Source organism: Fulmarus glacialis, unplaced genomic scaffold (assembly GCF_000690835.1).
Source record: "Fulmarus glacialis isolate BGI_N327 unplaced genomic scaffold, ASM69083v1 scaffold34828, whole genome shotgun sequence".
Classification (NCBI taxonomy): Eukaryota; Metazoa; Chordata; class Aves; order Procellariiformes; family Procellariidae; genus Fulmarus; species Fulmarus glacialis.
In genome coordinates this window covers 60,897-77,525 of record NW_009229550.1, presented here as the reverse complement: position 1 = coordinate 77,525, position 16,629 = coordinate 60,897, and the positions used below count along the sequence as shown (strand labels likewise).

At 42.9% G+C, this 16,629-nt stretch overlaps 1 protein-coding gene across 1 annotated transcript in view; it reads right to left on the bottom strand.

The window, feature by feature from the left end:
• WTIP (Wilms tumor 1 interacting protein) overlaps positions 1 to 16,629 on the bottom strand; it is a 50,784-nt gene that overhangs the window by 3,885 nt on the left and 30,270 nt on the right. The window contains exons 3-5 of the mRNA XM_009583887.1: positions 4,980 to 5,042; positions 2,392 to 2,522; positions 1,267 to 1,318 (exon numbers count right to left, since the gene is read on the bottom strand). Coding sequence (XP_009582182.1) covers positions 1,267 to 1,318; positions 2,392 to 2,522; positions 4,980 to 5,042 — 246 coding nt within the window. The remainder of the gene's footprint in view (positions 1 to 1,266; positions 1,319 to 2,391; positions 2,523 to 4,979; positions 5,043 to 16,629) is intronic.

Here is a 16,629-nt window from a genome sequence, read left to right as displayed (position 1 = left end):
CCTGATCCATTCTGAAGCCTCTGAAGACAGAGCTCATTAAATTTGTTGCCTTGCATTGTTTCCAGTTCCAGGTGTGGTTAGAGCATCAGATATGACGTAGACTATGTCTGGGAGAAGCTGTGGGCAAGTTAGTACCTGCACTGCTAGACTTGAACTAACCTAAGAAACCTCCATGGGAAAGAACGTGGAGTCTATCCTGCTAGCCATCAGATGAGTCAGCAGTAGGACTGCTTTTTTTTTTTTCTTTTATTATTTTTTTAAAAAGTCATTTTTTAAGACACAAATCCAGTGAAACTTACATAGGGTTTTTTTCCTCACATCCCATCATCAGTACAAGCAGTTCTGGCTCAGCCTTTATAAGGTTTTTAGTTATGTGAGACCTGGCCATTTAACAGAAATAACAGCAACAAATAGAGAGTAACGTGCAGAGTGATGGAGGTGGGCATGCTGAAAGGCTCTAGCCACAGGCTTTACCAGGGCACAGCAGCTTATCGGATGCAAGCTCTGGCTCTATAAACAGGACAAGAGGAAAAGGAGAGAGGCGCTGAGGCCCTTGCTTACAAATGAGCTGGTCAGTGACCTCAGCAATGGGAACTCAGAGGGTCCTGCACCCACCAGAGTAAGAGGGAGCGCCACTGGCAGAAAAGTGATGTCTTAATGCAGAAGTCTTATCGTGCTACTATACTGTCAGGATAGGCTGAGGTTGCAAGCAGGTCATTCACTGGCTTCCCTTTTAGCCAACTTTGCTGCTGCTTCTTCCACTCCTTTAAGCACTCTCATTACGTTGCGACCCCAGGATGACAGACTGTGTGGTCTTTTCACAGGGTCAGGGTAACCCTCAGATGTCTTTTCAAGTTTGGGCATCTTAACAGAACCACATCAGAAATGCAAACGTAGCAGACAAGGAAAATTGCTACTTGAGCTAATAGCAGATTCTAAAAATAAACAGGGCTTTACTTGTTGGGTTGTTCTTGGAGCCCCAGTCAGGGCTTTCAATTAAATGAGATTTATAACAGCATAATTAAGACCTGGAAAGCACCCTAAAGATACAAAGTACTATGCTGCATTAAGTAGTATGACTATTACAACCTCTGGGAATGTTTGGGAGTGACATTACTGCTGAACTGTATTTAATTTAGTATCTGACACAGTATAGATTCTGGAAGAGGGAGGAGAAGCATCTAATGTGTTTTTAGAAAGTGTTCATATGCCAACAGCTGTTTTCTCTAAAGAAACTTTTCTCTCTCAGTGCATGTTAACACATACCTGTGCTGGTAGGATCGGCTGGTTACAAGAAGCGCATTTTGGTGCAAAAACCCTAGGGTGCAAGAAGGAAGTGTTCAAATCACATTTAAAAAGCAGAACCAAGAGAGCTACTCTAACCATGCCTTGTTTTTAGCAAAACGTAGATCCACAGGATTTGAAACATGTCTAAATGTTTGATGATATTCAGGGAAAAGGAGATTTGGAAGAGGCTGATCTACCCCAGCTTTATTGCTTAGGTCTTCCTGACCTCTAGGCATAGTGAATCGCAGCCTTCTTCCCACACATGCCCTTTCTCTTACCTTTCTTTACTCATAAAGCCATTCAAATTCTTCCAGAGACTCGCTGCTTTGACTGCAAAGCAGCTCCTGACTTGGGGACTGTCACCATCTGACATCAGGAAGACATAACCATGCTAAATAGGAGAGGAGCTGATCATGGCTAGGATCTACTTAAACCAAATACATCAACTGGTCTTATTATCCGCAGCTGCATTTTACGACAATCACTGAGGCAACATTCACTCTACCCTTGTAACACGGTCAACCAATAGGGTTGAGTTCAGAGGGATTTACTCTTGCTGCATAAGCTCAGTTATTCGTTGACTGGACCATGTTGCCTTTGAGCAGGACCACAAAGGAGTCCAAAAGCAATCACTTAAACCACAAAACTTTTTGTCAGGTGAGGCTAAAACCATTCTAACACTAGCTGCTAATTACATGTCTACTGTCCAGTCTAGGTTAACCTAACTTACACTCCCCAGCGTCAGGCACTACCAGAACCTCGAATCTTAGAAACAGCCGGCAGAACCTACCATCACTTGCAGAATTAGCCTGATCTAATTAGTATTGAAAGTCCCGAAAGAAGCAGAGAAACAGCCACCAGAGAAGTACATCCTCTGACACAACTTGATTTTCAACCTCACCTGGCCACTGTATGCCACACTGGGCCCATGAAGTGACCTTTAATATAACTTAAAAATACTTCATAAATGCAACATGCGAGGGCAGCACTTGAGGGACATCTGAGCAAATAGGAATGACCCTTTTTATATTACCAGGCTTATAACTATACCAATAATATAACTACTATAATTTTTCCAAGCATGCAATGGATTTGTGTACTTACGTATGGTAGTCTTTGACACAGTAAATATTGTTCTCCACATCTACAGTGAAGGGGACTCCATCCAAACACTCGTTACACACCACACAGCGGAAGCAGCCAGGATGGTATGACTTTCCAAGGGCCTGTAAGATCTTAAGAGGCAAAGAGCATATATCGCTGTGTCTGATTCTTAATAATGTCAGCGAGAAAAGCACTTTAGGATAAAATTACCACTCTGCAGATCTGTCAGCAAGGGGCCTTTTAAAACAATCAACTTGCTTATTTCAGTGGGTTTCAGTAGGCTCCCAATAAAGAGAGAGAACTGTGAAAATGAGGCTAACACCCATCAGTCTTAACTCTGCAGGGCCAATACTGCCAACAGAAATTAAAAACGGCTTCAGAGACCATTTCTTGGAAAATCTGTTGCAGCCAATACAAGTTACTGGGATACAGAGTTAATTCACAAAACTTAACAGGTTGTGACAGACAGAATCCAACTAGTCATTACTCAAACTTAAAAAGTAAAGTAACAAAACAAGCAAATAAATAGGTGTCCCTTTATTCATTAAGGATCCTAATCCACCACAGTTACTGACTGGTGATCACTCAGTCAGAGGGGCCCATCAGTTTCTGTTAAAATTCCAGCTGTATCCATGTGTTTGGATATAGTTCCATCCATCTGCCCAGGCCTTTCCCATGCTGACCTTCCCTACTGCACTTCAAAGGTTTCAAGGAAAGGCCTGATGCAGTCTCAGCTACACTACTACAGAACAGAACCCCTCCCGCCTGGCATCCCTGTATATAACGCTCAGTGTGGCACTGGGACATTAAGGAGGATGCACCAAGCCCATGAACAAGCCTCTGGGAAGAGTGAGACATGGTATCATCTTCAGGTTATAACACCAATTGCATACATTTCAGATATAAGAAATACCTTTGGAAGGTAATTTCAAAAAGTATCTGCTAACAGCAGTGCTCAGCTTGGAGCTGCTAGTAGGCTGGAGATAAAAAATCTCCACAGGCCAAGCTCTTGTGGCCCTGTAGGTGATTCTATGAATAAAGACCAAATCAACAGGAACTAAGAAGTGGCACATAGGAAAAATGCACAAACTCTATTTAATTTAACCTTTTTTTCCCCTCTAACAAAGCCCTATAGCTCTCCGTTCAGTGAGTAGCATCAGACTCCATTTGGTTTGCAAGCCTGTTCCCAGCCAGAAACAACTCGTCTCCATGCGTGTGTTGCTATCTAGGCAGCTACGTAACACACGCTGTTAACCTGGCGTGGTTGTGCAGCCACTCCTTTGCACAGAGTAACTCCTAATTCAACTGCACTTTCAGCCTTGAACAGCTTCAGTTGCGCCCAGGCCTGTGGGGCTGCAGCTCTCTGCTCCCTAGCTGTACACGGGCACCACTGCTAAGCAGGCACATTCGTTGTACGTGCGCTCCCAGGGAGGAATTAGCCAAATAAGACTGCTTAATTCCTGGAGCTCCCAGAGCTGTTTCCTTTTGTCAGAGTACGCTTGCTGATGGGAGAAAGGCAGACAAGCACCTGCCAAACTTCCAGCTCCACCAATGAGATATTATGGACTCTTGCCTGGGATTCTGCAATTAAGGGCCAGCTCAAAGCATGCAAGTCAGGATACCCCTCCCCCTCCCAGCATGACACAACTCTAGAAATTTGCTCTTGGGCTAAAACGAACAATATCCTTGTCCAACCAGTGGTGCCAGGATATGAGCCAGAATCCTCATTAGCGAAGTCTCCGTTCCAGCTCCTACTGAACCTCCGTGTTTGCAACCGAATAGCTACTTCTATTAGGCACACTGAGGTTCATATACATTTTAAAGCAAGACGAAAATAGACAGACTACATGATCTGCACTTCTTCGATGTGCAAGCCACTTCATTTTGTTTGGGAATTTCTGCTTAGGAAGAACAGACTAAATTCTTCCTACTTTCACCCACTGAAATGATGCAAGTAGTATCTGGCCCAACCCATAGCCCTTTGATTTTTTTATTATAAAAGTAACTCTGACTACTGGTTCCCTACAAATCCCAGTGCAATAACGCATTTAAATAAAATATTTAAATATTTTATCTAATTAATAACTAATCCAATAACTGATGTGGAGCAAGTGGCAGAAGGTAATTAAAGCAACTCACAGAGCAGGCAACAAACCTCAGGACTACTGATAATGTCCCTCTCCTCTCTAGCTCAGATTCCATCCATTTGACGAGCTCTTGCTATTCTACTGTCTTACAGAGCACAGCCTCCGTTTTCCTTTACCATGTTCTCATACAAAGCTGTGCTGTATTTTCCCCCCTTAGCATAAAAATTCTATTTATCTTTTTTTTTTTTTAAACTGGCATGTGGCAGAACAACAGCCTCCCACAATCTCGTGTAGAAATGAAGCCCAACTTACTGTACTTAATAGCAATATAGAACATAAAGGTATTTTTGTTTATTTACTGCCTCAGTTTCAAAAATTACCTTGACAGCAGTGAAGACACAGTGATGGTCTGACTAGGGAAAAAGCACAATGTCTCACAGTGCACTACCCAAAGTACGTGAAAAGCAAGCTACCCCGCGGTGAGGAATTTAGGTTTCTTACCATTTCCATTATGAGGTGTCCACAAACAAAGCACTTGTCCGCTGTTTGCTGAAAACCTGAATACTGTTCAAATGACAGAAAAGAAAGGATTATTAGTAGTCACTCCCCTAGCTGCAGAAATACCTTTTAAGTGAACGCTGTGCTATTTTCCAGCCCGTGCTGTATATGATAGCAGACTATACAATAGATTTGGGAGACTCGGAAGCCTTCGCTCTGCTCTTGCAGCATGCTCAGATACCAGCTTGGCCTTCTGATCCACTTCAAGGCTTCCACTGAGATTTCCAATGTAACAATATTATTTCAAGTTTGACTTGCATTTTTGAAGCCTATTTGGCGAGTTTGCGTTTGGTGTGCTGGAATTAGCTTGAATTCACTTTTTTGGTTGTTGTGTTGGGCAAGTGTAAATAACATAGGACTTATCTCCCGACTCCTGCTCAAATTAGTGACCAGATGCTTACTGACCTCAGATTTTGGACCTACATTTCACCCAGTGCTATATGCAGGCTAGAAAAATGAAGACAGGCCCAAGGAGGATTTAACTGCCTCGTGGATACCAAGATTTTTATCCAGGGAAGAATCTAAAAGTCCAGTTGTAGGAGCTTCGGCTCCCTACACAATGTGGGCAACAGTAAGGTACCTCAGAAAGATGATAAAAATGCCAACCTCCAGCCCGTGCTCCAGCCTGCAGTGGTAAATGGGAAGGCTGGGCAGGGCTGGCAGCAGAGCCTCTCGGGTTCGGTGCTGGGGGCATGGCAGCAGGGAGATACTTTGCCCACTTGGGACCAAAGCTCTGCGTTCCCTGCCTGAGTGTTTTTGACCTTAACTTTGTACTTCTGTCCCCTAAGCAGATCCTGTTTCAGATGCCAAAGTCTGTCTTTAGCCCTGTGTTTAGAGGTATCCAAAAAATATCAAGGTTATCAGGCCAGATGACTGACCTACCAAACAAATACCCTACAGGCAAGAGGCATTTGCCTGAAGAACTCCAGCCATGTAATTTTGAAACCGGTATTTGCAGCGGCTGAACTTTACCCTCACCTCCCATATAAGCGTCCTGCCAGAGGGAAGGGGTGCCCAGTTATTTGTATGGTATTGCACAGTGATGCTTATTTCAGCAATTAAGGTTGTAGCAAAGCTCACCTGAAATGTACTTTAGTTGCACAAGATAAAAGAGAGGGAATGGGGAGGATGAGTGTAAACTGGACTCTTCTCCCAGAGCACAGGTTAATTGGCTCAGGCATCTAATGCATCCTCAGAGCCTCAGCCCAACAGAGCTTACGGCTTGCTCCATTCCCCCCTTGATTTAGCGGAGATTAAATGTCCCGTCACTTCAAAGGCCAGTGGTTCCCAGCCTAGCGCTGCCATATGTTTTCCTTTTTATTGGTGTGAGGGGATTACATGTTATCTCAGATCAATAGGTTGGAGACAAAATTATTGTTGCTATGCAACAAAGTGATTATGAAGAAAAAGGTCTCACAGACACTTTGACGGGCCCACAAAGTCAGTACATGATGGTATGGCAGCGGTCACGGCTCCAAATTTACTATGCACTAAGGAACACAGCTCATGCAATCTTAAGAAACTTTGAAACTTCATCAAAAGAGACCAGGGTGTTGAGGAACAAATGCAGAGGTGGGCAATCCTAGCTGACTATTTCTGCAAGATACTGTTTTTTTTGCTTTTTTCTTCTTCTTACTGATGCAGAAAAAAGGCCTCACTTCTTGGGATGCTTCTTGGCTCCACTGTCTCTGAGTAACCATCTGGCCAGACTATTTCCTAAGGTTGCGAACTTGAGGGTTACTGGAAACAGGTGGGTAGGTCCTAGTGGCGCAGACAGCAGAGGATTAACAATAGTACAAACCCAGCTAATTCTAAAATCCTGCTGGAATGAATTTACCAGTACCATCTGGCTGTCATTTGATAAGGAATGCAAAGGAGCATTTACCCAGCTATTGATTAAGAGGGAACATTATTCCCCAGGAACAGAATGGCATAGTGGTCAGATTAATGTCATTTATTGCTAACTAGATTGTCATAAATTACACACTGTTTGTCAGAAAGAAAGGTTTTGCTGACACAAAATCACTCTTTATATGACTAACCCTATTAAATTAAAACCATGATTTGTTTTTAACAAGAGAATTGTTATTTGTCGAACACATCCAGAACTGACTTACCCAATTAAGACGACTTTGCAAAACAGCAGTAACTCTAATAGCAGTGATAAAATATTTCATAGGCTTGGGGAGCTGTCCTTTACCACTACAGTCTTCTCTTTTCTGATCACAGTTTCGATCCCAGACAAACTGGAGACCTGATTCAGTGAGATCAGGGTTTTGGATTCAGCTCTGCTTGAGCTTTAAATCTATTTGGACTGGAAAAGAGTAACAGCCTTCGATCCCAGCAGCACTGTTTTCTACATGATGATAATACTGTGGACGCTGCTGTTTAAAGGTAAACAATAAATGACTTTCTCTACATTTTTGTAGCTCACCTGTCAACTTCTGCTTTGCAGTGCTTGTTCTTAACCTAGAGAGTTCAAACAGGGCTGTTGGGCTAAGTTTTCAAGTTTAGAAGCAGAGCTTACAAACAAAGTCTTAAAATACTACTTAGAATTGGCAACCTCTGTCTTTAAAGCACTTGATTATTATTAACCTTCACAAATCTTGTGTGTGCAATGGGAGAGAAGTTGTGACTTGCTCCGGACTGCAGACAAGGCAGAATGGCCTCTTTATTATCTCTCAGCACACCCAAGAGCCTCCCTGATGGTGGGTTCCCAGCAAGGCTGGGTGGAAGAAGCACTGGTCCCCCAGAGCTTGTGAACTAGGTAACCGCAAGAGAAGAGGAGGTTATGCTCTACAGACTTGGAGCCTCTTTTATTACTGACATGGTTGGAGGGGGAAAGAGAGCTTTTGCGCACACCGGCCCTCCCTCACAATCTGGAGACAGGAAAAACAGATTGAGGTGAAACAGTGAAGTAATACAGGCTGATAGGCAAGACGCTAGTGGAGAAGCCAAATCACAGCTATGCTCCTTGTACACATAGTATTTTATGCATACAATTTCATTCAGGAGGTAAGCAGTACTGGGCTCAATTCTAGCCTTACTCTATAAGGGTTTCATATGTGCAGTTTTTTTAAAAAAAATATTTTGTTGGCAGACCAGTATGATGTAAATACAGACCAATCTCAAACTAGACAGAAACGTTCAGAAGTCTACAGTCTGTACCAAGGACAAATAAGAAGTGTAATTTTGAACTTTCCCAAATATTCATTATAGATGCTCAATAAGCATATATAAAAACATTGAAAGAAGTTGTTATAAAAAGAACAGCTCTGAAATTCAAAGCTGAAAACGAAGTGTTACCCTTTACTGTCACTTCTGTGGCTTAGAAATAAGATGCTAGTTACCAGGATGCAAAGAAAACGAGTGCATGTTGAAGAGCTCGTATATTATTTTTCCTGATTTCTTAGTTTAGTCCCAACTGTTTTCTCCCATATTTACCTTGTCCTTGACTTCTCTCCCAGGATACTAAAATCTCACTTTATGTGCATGAATCAAGACTTTGTAATCAAGCTCCCCAATGATACTTATATAAAATAAGACTCTGGGAAACTAAATAAACCTTGAGAAATATGTTAATTATGTTAGAATAGAAGAGTAAAAATAAAGTAGAAGACTTGGCTGGCTGAACTTTTCTTTTGTTTGCTGTCCACTATACTTCCATTATCAAACGGGCAAAAAAATCTCTAATGATTCTGTCCAAGAGCCTTTGTTTCAGTGTAAGAGGAAAACAAGTCCCCTTCTGTCCTGAATATTTAGGCCTGTTAGTGTCCTCCTGTGATAATCTTGGGGTTTATAACTCTTCTGTCTAATGTGCAATATATCCAAAAGAAATTAACAATGAATTTTGAGCATATAATGAACAATTATGCATGGAGGATAATCCCACCAAGTACTATGAGAAACAATTTCTCCTGTGTGCCCTCAGTCCTGTAACCAATCTTGGTTGTCTACCCAGGGTCTTTTAAAGTTTGATGTTCTCATCATGATTTCCAAAAGCAAAAACATTCAGAAAATAGCACGCCTGAAAAGGCTTCAGGACCCAAAGTTTCTACCTTAGGCAATGTCAGATCTTTGAAAAGACATGTCGCTTCTTCTCCTTCACATGCCTAACCGTGCCCAGGGAGAGGCTGATGCACTTCCCTGCTGTTACGCACTCAACAAAACAAAACCTTCCTCCTGGAAACAGACCCTGGAATCTCATTCAGGCCCATTTTCTTCTTTGACGAGGATGTTCAAAACCTGCTAAAGATTTGTGCAAGCAGATCGAGTGGGTTACATTTCAGTAGGTGTGGCAGTTGCTGCCCCGGTAATGGTACGAAGCCATAAAAACTACAATTCACTGTTACAGCACTGCAAAGTCACCGAATGTGATTGCTCAGCCTAGACTTGAGATTCCTACTCTTTTATGCTTTAAGCGCTTTTGAGAGGGATGATCAGGAGTTTTTGCCAAAATGCTTCAGGCATTTAATTCTGAAAACTAATTTCTGAATTGGGTGCTATGCTAATTATGTATTCCAACCCCAGGCTGCCTGTAATCCCTCACAGACTCTCTTCTCCTTGGTTTCACATTAGCAGAGCATCTGTCTTCTCGCTGCTTTATTGTTTGCTCTCTGCATGGGACCCTTAGTACATGGGACACAACAATGCAAGAAATTCATGGGATCACGTTAGGAGAGGCAGAGAATATCAAATTTGGTTTCATGCAGATGGAGTTTTGTTGTTGTTTTTTTACACGCAGCGATTAAACTGAACTGAACAAAATGGGGCCTTCTGAGGCTCAAAGATGCGGGAGCCTCATGGCAGGTGGCAGAGATTAAACTAAAGGAAAATAGTCCAGAACTTTACTCTTCATCTCGCTGAAACCCTTTCATATACGCTGCTGGCTCACCCTGTCTTGCTGACAGTGAGGAAACACTACCACAGCAGCTTATCTTCTTGCTTCTGTGTTTCCACTTTATGTTTGAAGGACATGCGTAGGGCAAGGAGGGACTTCATGTTCTGCACAGAGGTAACAGTTGGTCTGGCCATGCACAAAACTGCCAAAAATCAGGAATTCAGCTGTTAGCTAACTTTGCCTAAGCAGTCAGGCATTTTATAGCCTCTGAGAAGGGAATAGCCATTTACTTCCTAGAGAGCCTACAGAGACCCATATGTGAGCACACACCAAAGCTACTTTCTGTCTGATTAATTAAGAGCCAACAATGCTTTTCTTACCTAGATCTTCCTTAAACAAACTCCTGTGGAAGCTTTGCAGTGACAATGATAAAGAAAAAAGCCTGAAGCAACAACTTTAACTCTGCATCGTATCATATACCCCAAAATCTATTAACTTGATTCACACTGTACAGCACTTCATATTGCACAGTGCTATACTCTTGCTCTAAGTTATTTATTGTCACTGCTACCACCTTGTATGTACACTGTGAAAGAAACTGTCTACATTAGAACATATCTTCCTAGGAAAAAAAATAAAATCTGGATTTTATTCAAAACAGTTGTTGAAAGATTTCAATTCAAAACATAACAGCAACTAATACCAACGTTTACTACAGAAGTGGAAACACACCACTTTCTCACATGCTTTTTTCCTAACTCTCCCATAGAAAAAAATTAATACTGTCTGCTTACAAGTGTTTGGCAGGAATTGCACATAATTAGAAAGGGCTCTAGTTCTTTTAAGTGTGCTTCAGTTATTTTAATTTACTTTTCAATGTAATATTAAGAAAAATGGGATAATCTGACTTTTTGGATCACCATCTCAAGAGGAAATAGGGGAGCGACTATCTGGCATGAAACCAACTGGACTTTGGAACATGCTCTTCAAAACGTTCCACTAGCAAACATAAAGTACGGGATAGTTGCGAAAGCTAGTCCATAGTGATACATCTCGGGAAAAAACCCACCTTTGTCTTTCCTTGTCTGTTTTGTCACAGCCCAGAGAGTGATTCCCGTGATCCATTTAACAATCCACAACCCAGTTCAGGAAATGCTGAGCATCCTTTCAGTGAATACAGACCTTACTCACACATTGACATTTCATCACATTATGTTTATCTACATTATCACCTGTGTCTAGGTACTGCCTATGTATTGCTCTTTTATAACCTTGAGAGATTTTTCTGGGCTCCAGTTGGTCTCCTATTTCAAAACACCAATTTTCTTCAATTAACAGACCTGCAGTTTGCTATGCCATGCCGTGATTGCAGCATTCACCCTTAGTTTCTCAGCCTTGGTGCCAATATTTTTATATGTGCTCTAGCTTTAAAAATTTGTCCTCTGGGATGAATTCCTGGGAGAAAATCCAGACCCCCCTGAAGTCAATGGGACTTCTGCCACCAGCTTCAATGGACTTGTAACTTCTTGATACAGGATACAGCACTACAGTATTGTGTTGCAATGAGAGGTGAACCCAAACTGCCAGCTCTACACACTCTTCATGCTGATTCACATTCAAGTCCATTCAGAGGCCAATCGATATTTCACTACCCCTAAATATTTTGAAATTTGAATTTTAAGCTCTTCTGCAGTTTTGATGCAACACTTCAATTCAGAATACCCCAATTAATCATCATTACTGTCAAATTTGTTTATAATATAAAACCAGGAGCACTGGCGTACTACAAACTCAGGAAAAACTAAGGAAGGAAAGTATTCAAATTTTTTTGGCAGGGAGGGGCTGGAGCAAGACACACACAAGTAACAACATGATCTTCACTCCCTCATGCACCGATTACAGTAACACACTATAATCTGTTTGCCTTTGTTTTCACTGAAAGTATTTGGGAGCACAGCAACGCTTGGCATTCATGATGCCTCTGGAACTTGAAAGCACCTCCTGTCCCAACCTAGAGCTATCAGCACCTTGAAAACGCTCACAGACTTCCTTACACTTCTGTACATCAGGAATATTGCAGCAAATCCCTTTCCAAGCTTTGATTCCATCATTCTGTTAAACATATCAATAAACACCCATGTCTGACTGTTCTCTGACTGGAGTATGCATTTTAATAACAAGTCTCCTAAATACAACATCCTTGCAGTTATCTAGAACTCCATTTGCTCTGTGATTCCCATTAGGTATGAAATGGACACAAGCTGCAACTTTAATCATTTACCTTTTCAACTGAGTCTATTTTTTCTGAGAGAGTCTCACTTAGCAGCAATGCGCTCTCTGACTAATGCACTAGTCCCAGAGCTCACCTCCCAAGGGGGATCTCCGAACATTTATACTCGCTGAGATGGAAAATCAAACCTCTGACTCCAGCTGACACCAGCTTCCATTACACTAAATAAAAACTATCTTCCTAGGGCCCCAGCAAGTGGAACGGGCCATTTCCCACACTGCCAGGCTTGGAAAACAGCATGTGCACAGACTGAGAAGAATAGCCTTGTTAGCATTAATATTTACATTGCAGCCATGCCCAGGGGCCCAAATTAGGGTAAGGGTCTTGTCGTGTTTGGTGTACAGCAGATGAAGGTGCAAGCCCTGCTCTCATGAACTGCCAATCACCCAGCTCCTCCAACGATCCTCCGTTGATATCCTATCCCTTTCCCCCATGAAAGGCTGATCATTTCCATTTGTCACCTCCCTACCAGTCTTGCACACCCTGATCCTTTTGCATTTTTAAAATCATTGAGAGTTTTACAGTTGTGGATATAAGATGAAGCCCTGTATGTTCTCCGTAGCCAACTTCTGGCTTTGCAATGGCCAGCTGCGGAACAAAGAGGCTACAGCTGTAGCAAGAAGGAGAGTGTCCTGAGCAGGCACCAGTCGCTGGTGTAGAGGAGAGAAGGATCAGAAACCCCAGCAGACTGGATGGAGAGGAGAAGGAAGACTTGAGAGGCAGCCTGCAGGGTTGCAAGGCACAGCTCTGTTGGGGCTGTGGGCTGCTTGCCCTCCTCCTGCCACAGCCTCAGCCCTTGCCTCTCCCTGACAGGAGGGAACGCGGCCAGGGCAGGGAGCAGCAGTGGCACCAGCACACAACCATCACACAACCTCCGGGCTGGGAAGGGCAGAGAGGGGACACCCAAAGGCCTCCCAGAGGCTTGCAATGTGCTACGTCTCTTTTTATGGTTGGCATGTGCAAAACGAAGTTTTTAGAGCCTTTCTCTCTGAGGATTTATGGGCAAAGTGACAGATCTTCCTCCAGTCTTACTCACTGAAACGGATGAACAGCTTTAGATGAAACTTTCAACAACTAATGACAGCAAAGTTAGCCAGAGGCAAAAACCTGGCGTGAAGAAGTTCAGTCTAAATGATTAAATTTGGCAAAGTTATAAGACAAGTGAAAGAGATAATCTTAAAAGGGGAAGTTTTGGATGACCTTAATGCTATGCACTGCAGCTTGTGGTATCTGTAATAGGTTATTTCCAGAGCATCTAAGTATCTTCCAGTAGTGCATTAAGCAATGTAACTAACATCTGTCACGAGGTTCATTTTCCCTCTCATCTCCTCCCTGGAGGGAAATTCTCTCATTTCTTAACCTCTACTGGACCCCCACTCAATAATGTTCATTACCTCAAGAGGAAAAAGGAAAAGCCTATGAAAAAGAAAAAAAAGAAAAAAAAAAAAAAGAAAAAAAAAGAGAGATAATAGATCTAAGATTCAGGCTGCTTTGGTGACATTTTTAGTCTTTTTTGCCAAGAAAAACAGTAATTTCTTTTAAATTTCTTTACATGATATTTAAGCATTGAAAAGGAAAGACAAATTAAAATTATTGAGCTATTTTTCCTTCACCCATGATTATGCAGCAATTTATCAACAAAATGGAACAAGAACATCTGACTGGGATTATTTATTATACAGTAAGGCATTTATTTTTTGTTCACTTCACCAGGAACAGTGTCCCTGTTATGGCTAGTTAGCCATCTGTGTCCTAAGAGCTTTCAGGGAAGGATTAAACTGTCATTTGTTTTATTTCCTTTCATGAAATAACTATCCTAACAGGGCTGAGGCAAGACTTGGATATTGCTGGACTTGCTACCTTAAGGTGGCATGAAAAAGAGTAACTGGATCTTCCCTGGAGCTAAAGCAAAGCAATGAAAAGTTCGGGGTTTTGGTTTTGTTCTTTACTCCCTTTTTACTCAGTAACATGCAATATCACTACTGAAGTGCTCCTACTGGAAATTGCGTAGATCAGACAATCTCTGCGCCACGCTTAGGCAGAAGTGGAATTACCTGCAGATTTTTTTTTAAATCTGATTCATTCACTACATTTAGCCAATATGGCTTGGGTTTAAGCACTGAGAGAATGTGCAGCTAATCAGGCCTGGAAGCAGGAGGCTGACAAAAATAAACAAAGAAGGAAGAGGTATGCCATGTCCAGGTGGTAAGGGTTTACCAGCCCTCACCCATTGATTCGCAACCCCACACACAGAAGGCCAGCACCGTTCTCGCAAGGATGACTGCAGCATGTGGCATCCCTTCCCCATCGACAACTCCGTAAGTGGGTCTAAAAACTTCTAGCACTTCTTCCCTGGAAAGAATGAGCAAAATAAGCTGCCTGATTCAGAGAAAGATAATCTGTGCCCTCAGTAAGAGCAAACATGTGGGAAAACTATTTGCTAGAAGAATGTACCTTGCGGCTATTGCCAAAGATTTTGATGGGTGTAACTGTGCTTTGGATAGCTTTATGGCTGCGCAGTGGAAATTGCTCATAATGAATGATAACATCTACATTTCTCTAACACCTTTCGTCCAGAAATCAAAAGCACTTTTCAAAGAAAGGGTCAGATTTTGAATGCTTGATGCTAGCAGCTCCTCATGCCATACTTTTACAGACCAATTTTTTTGAAACAACTTGGTAGCCAAAGCTCTCTGGCTATGCTTCAAGTGACAGCTGAGCTTTCTTGAAAAAAGTGACCCACACAGCATTTCACCGCTGAAGCGCAACTGCCTCTGGGGTGGAAGAGACGCACCCTGGAGCGGCTGGCACCAGCACTGTGCTGAACCTCGAAAGGGACAGTTTAGCCAAGGAGGGCAAGCTCTGCTCTTACAACAGGTGCCAAACATTTGTAAGGATCAGACAACGGCTTTTCTCAAGGTCTTGGCTTCAAGGACCATACATAATATTGCAGTGAATTCCATGTATCACCTTCGATAGAGAAAAACAGCTGGTCTGTCTTGAGTGAGTGTGAGTTAAAGAACCAAGTATCGCACATGAGCCATCAACTACAGCTTTGGAGACTCTGCTCCGGCAGGAGCCGTTCTGACACAGAAAACAGCAGTATTGCAGGAGAATTGAAGTACTGACATCTATAGGATGTTAAACATTTCCAACAGTTACAATAAGAAGAAACCCATAAATAATATCCATTCTTCCCTAAAATTTCCTACATTGACTGGTTCACAGCAAGAACCAGTCTAGCTTTTCTGCTCATCGTTGTTCATGTGCTATTTACTGCAGTCCCAAAGTGGGACTTACTGCAGTCCCTGTGTCTTGCCTGGACTGGCCTGCAGGACATCCCCAGTATGATGCCAGGAATGACAGGGAAGAAGCACCTGCAGCAAATTAATGGGATACACAGAGGTAGCAGTGGGGATGGACAGAGCTCTGCAAGAATTACAGCCGTCAGCTCTGCCCCATGCTGCCTGTTGAGGGTGGGAAGGGGACGGGCTTTCTTCCAGGTAGCAGGGAGGCTTCAGCCCACCCCTGCTCCCCATTTGCATTACATTTGCTTCCCATTAGCATGCCTCTTGCTGGGAGGGCAAATGAGAGGCTCATTCAGACCATTGCTGCTTTGGTGGGACTGTGAGCAATGAAACATCGACTCCTCACATCTGTCCCTGAGAATTCATGGGAAGATCTTCCTGCTGTTGCAAGCCTAACCACGTACACACAGGCCCCTCCAATTCAGTTGTTATTACATGGATCTCACCAATGACCCCAGCGTGACAGCACAGTACCTCCTGCCCAAATTTTCTGAAGCTGCTCTGCTTTCTAATCCCTGTTATGTTTGTGTCATACTTGAAATAACCTGGTCACAAGCTGCAGGGTTGCAACTCCACAGAGCTGTGGCCAGGCTCCCTTAACTCTAGGAGCATCTAGTTCTCCTGATCAGTTCCCAGGCAAATAAAAGCCAAGGAAGAGCAAGGACACCAATGGGGGACAGTATTTTTTTAACAGGAATGCAATTATAACATAGGCAGACTGCCTCTGTTCACCTCCCCAAATTAAAATCATCTTTTTCTTATGCTCTTACCTAAGAATGAGACCAGAATGTGATCCACTCTGCTTCTGACTGCATTTACTGGCCAGAAAGAGGCTGCAACGAGCCAAGAGGCAAGTCTCCCAGTGCAAGAATGGTCGAAGGCAGGAGCGTGTACTCACATGGCTGCTATAGGACAGGGCAGAGGCTTGCAGAGAGGGAGGAGACACGTCTCTGTGGAAGACCTGTGAATTCAGGGCTATGGGACAACTCCACAGCCTGTTATAAAGCATAGCAGCTCCTCCTGTAGCTCTGCTGGCGGAGTGCCAGAGTGCAAGATCAGCCCAATTCACCCTCAAGCAATTTCTTTTTTTTTTTTTTTTTTTACCCCCCCACCCCCCCCCCCCCCCAGGCTTTTAAATTCCCCTACCCCCCCCCT